Source organism: Mus caroli, unplaced genomic scaffold (assembly GCF_978045245.1).
Source record: "Mus caroli unplaced genomic scaffold, Mus_caroli_1 scaffold_8, whole genome shotgun sequence".
NCBI classification, from domain to species: domain Eukaryota; kingdom Metazoa; phylum Chordata; class Mammalia; order Rodentia; family Muridae; genus Mus; species Mus caroli.
Genome location: NW_028227263.1, coordinates 8,340,001 through 8,350,000, shown reverse-complemented (window position 1 = coordinate 8,350,000; position 10,000 = coordinate 8,340,001). Strand labels below are relative to the sequence as shown.

The following is a 10,000-nucleotide window of genomic DNA, read 5'->3' as shown; positions in this document are numbered from 1 at the left end:
ACTTTTTCTCTCACCCCCTCCATCCCCAGTCTTCCACGTGAGTGTGCACACAAGCACATATGTATGCAGGGACCAAGGATAGGAAATGGTCCACAGAGTCCCCCCCTCTGGGCTAGCTGGGACAGGAAGTAACCAGCCATGGAAGCATGCACAGAGAGTTTGGGGTGAGTTTCTGGATGGGAGCTTGGAACAAGCCAGATGAAACCAAACCAATGGAAAGTGTGAGCAAAAGAAAGCCGACAGACAAACCAATAACATGAAGTCCAGGGCAGGTGAGACAGACGGGTGTGAGGACCAAGCAGACAGAAAGGGAGGAGGAGAAGGAGGAAGCTGGCAAGGCCTGGCCCCTCTCCACCTGAGTGAAGTCAGCTCTGCCCCATGGGGCTGTGGCGGTCTGATCGCCCGGTGAGAGCAACTCCACGGGAATTAACATAAAGGATGGTACAAAGGAAAAAAGAAGCATTGCAAATAAAAAAAAAAAAATACATGAAGCATGTGCCTACCATTTTCCAGATAAGAAGGGGCCGTACCTTCTGACGGGTCTAGGCGGCGGGCCCGCCTCCCGTGTTTGGAATTGTTGTGCACAAACATGTTGTCAGACACGGCCAGCACGTGGCCGTCCACGTTGACTGTTGTCGATACAACGACCTGTGAAAACGAAGTGGATTTGAAAATGGAGTTGGCACAGGAAAGCCGGGGTGGGCACTGCCGCCTTGTGAGCAAGATAAAAGCCAGCTCAGAGGCTGCAATGCGGAGACTTTACTCATTCTGGAGACTCTCCACTGACTGAAGTGCATTCTCAACTCTAGCTGGGTTGTTTTGTTTTGTTCTGTTTTGTTTTTGGCTAATGGGGGTGGTTTGTTTTGTTTTGTTTTGACTCAAGATTGCTTCTTTTCAAAAAAAAAAAAAAAACCCTGTGCCACTAATTAGGGTTTAATCTCTTATTATGCTAACAAGTGGATTCAATTCAGAGAAATATTCTTCTAGCCATTAGCTTCCGAAATACCCCTCTAGCCACTCATTTGAAAACCTCTGTTTTGATTGATCTGCTCACATATTGATTAGATAGTTTATCTAATTTAAATTAGTTCACTTGAGACTAGCCTCTCTTGAAGACCTAAGAGGGAGGATTCAATTGCCGCCCCCCCAAAAAAGCTTCATAAAGTTAGGGTTCTCACTGCTATTCCTATTCCATCAGCAGATGATCCCTGGGTCAACTGTACAATTATATTTAATATCTGAGAAGGAAATCCTTTGTACCTGAAAAAAAAAAAAAACAACCTAAATTTGAATTGTGGACATGTTTTTCAATGCAGGAAAAGGATCCTAAGGAAGGGTGGCAAGGGCCCACAAGAGGCTCAGCGCATGTCCAAGGGAGAGAGGGCAGGCTTGATGGCTGCCTCATGGGACGAGAAAAGGAAGCCACCATACAGAGAAACCACCTTGCTGGTGCCAACTGTTTTCTTCCCAGTGAGCTCACAGCAAGTGTCTCAGAAATGGCGCACTTCAGCAGACCTAGGCAACAGCAAAAGGTGGCCTGGCTGCAATGTTTCTAACAAGGCTGGAATCAGAGGGCCTGGAAAAGCGAAGAGCTGAGCCTATATTGACTGTGGAACTTGAGCCTGGATTTGACATAAAAGATGCTCAAGTGTTCCTGCCCCACCTGGCCAGGTCTGGGGGCCAGCTCCTCCTGAGATCACTGGGTAGGGGGAGAGGGGAGTGAAGACTGCCAGATAAATCGAAGGTGACAGGCCAAGGCTACCAAGGCTACATCAAGCCTCAGTAAGTAGTAACCATTGGCAGGTGGCCTTCAGCTATAAGAATACATTGCACCAAATATGCTTATGACAGGGTGAGGGACCCAGGGTATCAGGAGCTCTCAGAATCACTGCGAGGCCCTTTTATAAACCTGGAATGGCACTAAGAAAAGGCCTATTAATACAACAAATGAAGTACATTGATTGTTTAACTGATGAAAGACAAATAAATAGTTTTGTCAGGCATAGTGATATACACCTATAATCCTAGCACATAGAAGCCTAAAGCAGGAAAAATAGTAAGTTCGGGGACAGCCTGGGCTACACAGCCAGACCCTATCTTAAAGAAACACATACAAACAAGTAAACAAATTAAAGGTATGTTGTATGTAAAAGAGAATTCAAAGCTACAAGCTTATATAAGGATATGTGTGTAGAACACTGTTTTTTAAAACCTCAAGCCCCATAAGATCATGGTGCAGGGGGCATGATATTATACACACCCTCAGCTACCAGTGGCACTGTCCCTGATTCTTTCCCTCTTCTTTTTGCCTTTATAACAAGGTCTCAGAAACATCAGACTGTCTGAATGTCTGAATGGAAAACGTGGTAAGTGCAGCCACGATGCCCACTCTAGTTTGAGGGTTAGCCATTCTCTGGTCTGAAGATCTACAGCCACGATGCCCACTCTAGTTTGAGGGTTAACCATTCTCTGTTCTGAAGGCCTGGCATTGCTTTAGGTGCTCTAGCACCACTATGGTGTCACCTATGGCCCAGTGATCTCTGCTTAGGGAACCTAGGGGCTGCGCTTTTTTGCCAAGAATCTCCCTGGGCTTGTAGACCCTGCCCTGAGTGTTAAGAGAACTTCCTGAGTATGGTACAGAGACCTGCCAGTAATGAGACACAGACTTAACCAGGATATATCTTTTAAAAAAAAAAGAAAAGAAAAAGGCAGAAATAAAAATATTTAAAGACGCTGTCTCTGCTCTGTCGTCTATACAGAAAACAGTCACTGGGGGGGAATAGAAAAACCAGACACACTGCACCGTCAAGTATGGGCCAACCCTGCAGTGTGCCCATAGGAAGGTAGAAGAACTGCAGCACCACTGCATGTGTCAAGTAAACCACAATGTGACAGATGTCCAGGTAAACCTTCTGAGAAGCAGGGGAGAGTGAAGTGGCTGGAGCCACTATGGTCTCACACTGCACCGTGATGGGTGCCATGTTCCAGCCTTGGTGAGGCAAACAGAACCCTGCTACTCAGCCTGGTGTCACCTCCTCTGCCCAGATGGACCAATTGTGCCTGTGCCTTGCGATCTCCTGTGTTTATTTTAAAAAGGGGGAAGGAGATCTGGCCCCGTACTTTACAAGAGCTGCTATCCCCAACCATGATAGCCAGTATGGGTGAACTTAAAGACCCGCTTCCCTAAAGAGCTGTGAAGGCAGAAGATGGACGCCACACACTTCCCTGAAGGCCTGAATTACACACAGAACCCTACAAACGCTGTGAGCTACTTGACATCCCAGATAGGACCCCCTCAGCAGCGTAGCTAACCTAGCACTCAGTCTCATTCTGTACTTGGCTCTTCTAATTTTACAATGAAAATCAGCAAAGCAGCCAAGCTCATACAGAGAGGGCCCCTGACCCTGACAGAGCCTTCTGATCATCCACAGAGACAAGAAAAATAGGGATGCTGTCATAGCTGGTTCTTGAAGCCAGCAAATGCCCCTCCCCCATACAGACCAATTCCTTGTGGCAGAGGTGCATGTGCTAGCCGAGATCCAGCACAGACTTGTAGTGGCTGGACTCTGAATGAAGGGAGCCAGGCACCTGGGAATCATGGAAGCTAATGGAATTTGTAGAGGCCGGTGCTGAGTGAGTCCAGACGCTTCAGGGAAAGGTTCTAGACACCAGGCATGCTGGAGAGTTGGCATCATGGTCCTCTTCCTACTTACTACCCCCATACACAGTGACGGTCACTCAACCAGCCATTTTATCCCTAAAATGTGCATCCTCAGCCTGGACAAGTTTTCAGAGCTGATGTTCGGTGGCTATGGGAATCATGATCCTCTCATCTTCCCTGTCCCTGCACAGACTCAGATATCTGACACAGAAATATACTGAAAACACGAGATCATTTTAAAATATATTTGATTTGTCTGTTTCTAAATTGTTTAATTCGTGTGTACGTGTATGTGCCCGAGTCTAGTAGATGGACCACATGAGTGCAGATGCCCTTGGAGGACAGAAGAGGTGTCAGAGCCCTGGGACTGGAAGTAGAGGTGGTCGGGAGCCTCAATGTGTATGTTAAGAACGGAACCCGGGTCCTCTGCAAGAGCAGTAAGCATTCTTAACCACTGAGCCATCTCTATTTTTATATTTTTTTTATCCAAAAGAATCAAGCTCAGTGTGTTGCTAGCCTTGAGGAACCGAAGAGCTCTCTGAAAAACTGAGAACTCTGGAAACTTGGCAGGACAGGCAGGTTGGGCTGGCACCTGGAAGGAATGCGTACCTGGAACCTCCGCATGTCGCGAGGGTTGCCCGCATTCTTCAAGCAGTTCTGATTGCACTTGAGGAAGAACTTTAGAAAGAATCTATAAAAACACACAAAGAATGGAGAGTTAGGGTTAGCTCACAGAAGACAACATCAACAACAAAGACACTTGCAAGGAATAACTGTAGGCTCCACAGCTGTGCTGGCTGCCTCAGAGCAGGGGGATGCTGAGTACAGATGTAGGGCTGGCTAGGGATGCTCCTGGTCTCCGCTGTATGTGGTAACTTAGCACAGCTGTCCGACACAACAGAGTCCCAAGATTGATCATAACAACTGTGTCTTTCTGAGGGACCTCTTCTTGCAAGGATCTTTGCATAGCTACTAGCTTTTAAGAGAGACACCCACCCCAGACAGAAACACCAGCATCAGACAATAAAGATGCAGAATGTCTAGTAAAGTTTGGAGTTTTCGATCAGTAACAATTGACTTTTAGCATAAAAGTATCCTAAAATTAATTTATGAAAAAAAACAAAACAAAACCAAAGTCAAAATTCTATTAAATGTGCTACATCTGTCTGGTAACTGCAGTTTCCAGAGTTTATCTTGCCAAAGTAAATACACTATCAAAGACCAAGTTTTAAAGTTACAGTGGAGTGTGAGAGCGATCAGAATGAAGTATATGCAGGTATAAAATAGTCCAAGAGCAAATTTAATTTAAAAAAAAGAAAGAAAGAAAAATGGTTTCACTAGGCCTAACCTTCCAGAAGAGAATGGGGTATGGATGGTCTCTTATATGCTTTTAAGGGACTAGCTGGTAGGTTTTGGTATTGCACAGAAAGTCTTGCTCAGACTGAGCACAGGAGTAACAGGCCCCAGTCCTGGTGAGGATGAAGAGGCCAAGCACAGAAACAAGCTTCACTTCCCATCAGATCTGGCCTTGTATACAGCAGAAAGATTCAGGAGTCCCGACAGTGTGCTTCAAGGCTCTGATGACAATATAATCACCCCGTTTCCCTATCTCGCCACCGTGACAGATGTGCTGTCTTAATATGAACAGGTGAGCCCTGGGCAACCTGCATATGAGTCGCCCACTCATGGATCTTATCCCTGCCCCATCTCCATCTCTATTCTCAGAGTCTGAGCAAAAAGTGAATTTCCTGTTAGCACACTGCTACTGTGGCTAAGAGCCTGTGTGGCGAAGCTGCATAAAATACCTACTCTGTTTTCTCCCTGCGTGTCACCTGTCTTGTTTAGAAGTTGAATGATGTTTTATGGTACTTCGTAAAATTTCCTTAAATTTGGTCTTTCATGTTCAGGTTTCTTCGTTAGTGATTACAATATAAGAAAATAAAAGACTCCACAGGCTAAGACTCATTTCTCTTCCCAACACATCTTGGAGGAGCCAAGGAGGGCAGAAAGAATCCCTTTGATGAGGCTAAGAATGGTGGCCATTCAATTAAATTTTCTTACATACCAGGAGTCCTCCCTACTTTGGGACAGAATTTACATCTTTTATTAACTCACCTCACCTCTACACTTAGCTCACGACGCCTCTTAACACCATCTGCCATCAGCTACAGCAAGTCACTTGATATTCCACCCACCAATTTTTCCTAACAACCACTGTGCAATTAAACTCCACACGTTCTGCACCGAGGTAAATTAGACGCACCTGCGGCCACACTGCATTTGAACTGCATCAGAAAGGGCCTAACAAGGTGAGGGCGCCACAAAGTTACCGTCCTGTCAGGCAATTAGGTTTTCACTTCAGGGACAGCCACACGGTGCAATTATGCCCCACATTACCACCCGGCTAATCTTCTGAGCAGGCGCGGCCGGCATGCTGCTCATCCACGGAGCTAGTGTCGGGGGCTTCTCTATAAAATGAAAGATTTCTCCCCCTCCTGAGGAGGTTGCTCGAAATTCCTTGATGTCTGTTTAGCCAGTTTGGCTCTCTTACCTCTAAGACAGAAGGGTGGATTTTAAAGATATCCTAAGCATCTTTGGGGCATTCTGGAGTTTAACTATCATCAGTTTACAAACTACAAGAGCAAGACTGGGTGATGGGTACCACAAACACACTGAGCACTGCAGGGGGCAGCTGGGAGCCGCCGTGGGCACAGACAGCATACACACATGTTCATGCTTGTTCTTTCTCTCTTGCTGCTGGCAATCACAGCTCTGCTTCTCTGCAGAGTGTGTAACAGCAGTGGTCGTGGGTCCATGAGGAAGATCTACTGGGAACAACCCCTGTGCAGAACAGGGTCCTTACCAAGCTCCCAGGCACCAGTGGCACTAAGTACACCACCACAAGCCAGGCCAGAGGAAAACCTCCCTACATAAAAAGTGCTTATTTTAACCCTGGTTTTGCTTCTGTTTAATTCTAGGATGCAATTAAGGATCCATAGGTGGGAAACGGAGCCCAGCCAAAGCAAGCCTGCTGACACTGCGCACTGTTGCATGGGAGTGGATGCGCACCATGGCTCCATGAGGTGTGCTGTTGCAGTGTTTGGGAAAAGGGTGAGAAACCAAAGGCCCACGCATGAAGCCCAATGGTAATTCCCACATCCTTTACTCAATTACCCTTTAATTGGCTGTTTCCTAAGAAAAACCTGACAACCACTTTACATATCTCAGTTCCAGAGTCTGGTACACAAAGGATTTAGTACTCCTGTTATGAAAGGGAAAAATCCTCCCTCTGTCAGAAAATCTTTGGCTTTAGCACCAATAAACTCTTTATTATTGCTAAACGTGGATTTGCTGCTCGATCGCAAAGGGCGATAAAAATTCTAACCTGTCATTAGTACATTATGCTTAATTGTGTACAGTGTGTTTTTCCCCCCGGCATCTGCTGGCCCAACGTCAAAATGACCGTTATGTGCACTAATTCCCTGACCCCGTCTTTATTTCCCTAAAGACTCATCATCGCTCACAATGGGTACCAGAGTAAATCAAGCTTGAAATACGGGCTTTATTTACTTCTTTCTTACAGGCAGAGGGGAAGACAGGGGCTAAAAACAAACTGCTCTGTGCCAAGCTACCCCCAGGAATACTCCATTTGAAACATCATGAAAAAATTCCAGAAAGTTCTCAGGCAGAAAGTAAGATGCCATCCATCACTGTAGAAACAGACTTTCCTCGGTGTTCCCAGATGAGGGAAGATGCCATGATGCTGTTCACTGTCATTCTTGAAAGGGCTGGCTCACTCTTCTAGTGCCTGAGATCGCATCATGAGGGACTGGAACATGCGAACACAGCAAGGCCCTTGCCCGGAAGGACAGTGGGACTAACACAGTAGCCCAACAGTTTAAGGTGGGAATCCTCTCCTGATAGGGTACCTATCCTCCCGCTGTGGAAGGGTGTGGCCCACTGCACCCAATGAGGAGTGCTCAGAGTTTTGCTTTGGTGATGTTGTATCAGAGACCAAACAACTCCAATGTTAACGTGAGTACCGGGCAGCAGAGGAACAAAGCTGCTTCCGGAGAGACTAGAAGTAACGGGACCCACTGTTCCCATCAGAGCCCAACGTGGGGATCCCAGGATAAGGGGTGAGCAGAGCCCCCACCACAGTAACTAATTTCCAAGTCGGCTCCATCTCTGTGTGTTTAAGCTATGAATTAGTTCATTTATATTTACTTTTATGAAGCTGATTAACCGAAGCTTCTCTATCTGATGAAAATCATTTTAATTGTAGTGTTAGGCTCCTGTGTAATATCCATTACATTATGAACTGTTTAAATTCTACATGGGTATTGTGTAAATTGGCCCTTTGTGAGCTAGCAGGCAATTAGGACCAAACAGCTCTCCTTTAAACGGCTACAGAACTTTGTGGTGGTGTTCAGGACAATCAGAGACAAAGGAGGCTGTTTAATTGTAATTTAATGGAATATCAAGGAGTCCGTGGCATTAGACGCTGGCAACAGAGAGCAGGAGAGAAAAATTAACTGCAATTATGTTTGATTAAAGCTATCCTTCTCAATAAGCAGCAGTCCTGACAGGCCATGGGGCTCTAGTGGGCTCCAGGATGGCAAAAGGTGTTGAGCAATATTAGGGCCAATAAAGGGGATATTAGCATAGCTAATTACAGCCCTGCAAAACCTGTAAAGGGGGCCTCTGTGTATTGTAATGTGGGAAATAATTGGCCAAGGCCGTTATCAATTACATAAGGAATGAATTTGGTTTGTCAGAGAAAAGCTGATGAGATGCCTCTCATCTGACACCAGCCCTTCCTTCATGTTTCCAGGCGGCTCCGAACTCACCCACGTCCATCAAGAGCCGAGCTACCACCAGTGGCCAAGTCACTGATAAAATCAGCCTGCCAGCAAGGGTTAGGTAATTAATACCACTCACCTCCCTCCTCCCGGACGCTGATGTTTTTACCTAACCGAAGCCACTAATCATGCAGTAATGATTTCTTTCCCTCTGGTCAAAGGAAAAATAGATCCGTTCTGTAGAAATGTGGCGGGCTCTGAGGGTGTACCCTTGTGGCTGGGGAGGACAGGGGGAAACTTGGAAGAAGTCTCCCTCGGAGCCTCTTCAAACACCCTCAAGCCCACAGAGTCACTAGTCACAGCTTATTTGAAGGGTGTAGGTCCTCTGAGGCTGTGCAGTGCCGCTCTACAGGGACTTTCATTTAGTTGGGTTTTAGTTGTCAAGGAGTGGACTGTTCCAGAGTTTAGTTTTGCCAGAGTTTGAAGATGTGAGTGAGCTACATCACTAACCCTCGTGAAAGACACGTGCTCCAGCGAAGCAGTCCCAATGTGCCCTGGCCTCTGGAAAGTTAAGTAGCGGAGTGCCAAGGACAGAGTTCTGGCGTCTCCAGCATCCCTCCTGCACCTGCTTCCAGCCTGTCTCTAGAGGCACAACCTTCTCCTAGCCCACAGTCATATGCAGCCTGGGAAACTGGAAGCCCAAAGGAAAAAGATGGGTGCTGTATCATGGGGCTGAGTGGCTCACTCTGAGCTGTAGGTCTGAGCCTTTAATGAACAATACACTCAAGTGATGGTGTGTAAAGGCTCCAGGCCATCAGCCAAAACCCCAAAGCAATCCCGTATAGGTCAGGAACTGATGACACTGTGGGCTTCTGGGAGGGACACACCCAGCAGTTGCAGATGGTCCCCTGCAACTTTAGTTAGTACTATTTTAATTCATCATATCCTGAGTGAGGAGGAAAAAAAAAACAGATAGTCTGACGATCCACCTGAAATCTCGGCTTCAAGGCCGCAGCCACAGTGGTGCCAGGTGCCGGGTGCCGGGTGCCGGGTGCCGGGGTGGGGAGGATAAGGAGCAACTTCTTCAGGAATACAAAGTTTCCTCTGAGGGTGAGGGAAGCTTTCTGAGCTAGAGAGAGGCTCTGTTCCCGTAACCTCATGAGTGCGCCAAGTGCCTCTGAACTGTTTACGTCCCAAATGGTTAATGCTGTACTAATGTCAATTTCACTTCACAAGTTCTTGCCCCAAAGGAGAGCAAAGGAGAGGGGCGGTACTGAGAGCTCTTAGATGAGGGGCGGCTGTGACCCTTACCTGCTATTGAGATGAAATAGTTAAGAGTCAAATGAAAAGATAGAGCCTTTAAGAGACTTTCCCCTGACTGATAAGAGAGTAGCCGAGTGATCCTTGAGGTTCCTGCTAATTGCTGGCAAGTCCCTGAAAGCAGTGGTCGCAGCTGTGGTGTGTGCACGCCGGGCCATCAGTCGCTGGAGTATTGACTACTGAGCAATTCTAGCCGATCGGGCCCAGGCGCTTCAGA

The 10,000-nt window shown here is 46.8% G+C and overlaps 1 protein-coding gene across 7 annotated transcripts in view; it reads right to left on the bottom strand.

Moving 5' to 3' along the window:
- The window catches only part of Ebf3 (EBF transcription factor 3), a 119,106-nt gene that overhangs the window by 36,980 nt on the left and 72,126 nt on the right, over positions 1–10,000 (bottom strand). For all 7 annotated transcript variants that reach the window (XM_085841208.1, XM_021166694.2, XM_085841209.1 and 4 more), the window contains exons 7-8: positions 4,271–4,352; positions 531–648 (exon numbers count right to left, since the gene is read on the bottom strand). In XM_085841208.1, the coding sequence (XP_085697334.1) occupies positions 531–648; positions 4,271–4,352 (200 nt within the window). The remainder of the gene's footprint in view (positions 1–530; positions 649–4,270; positions 4,353–10,000) is intronic.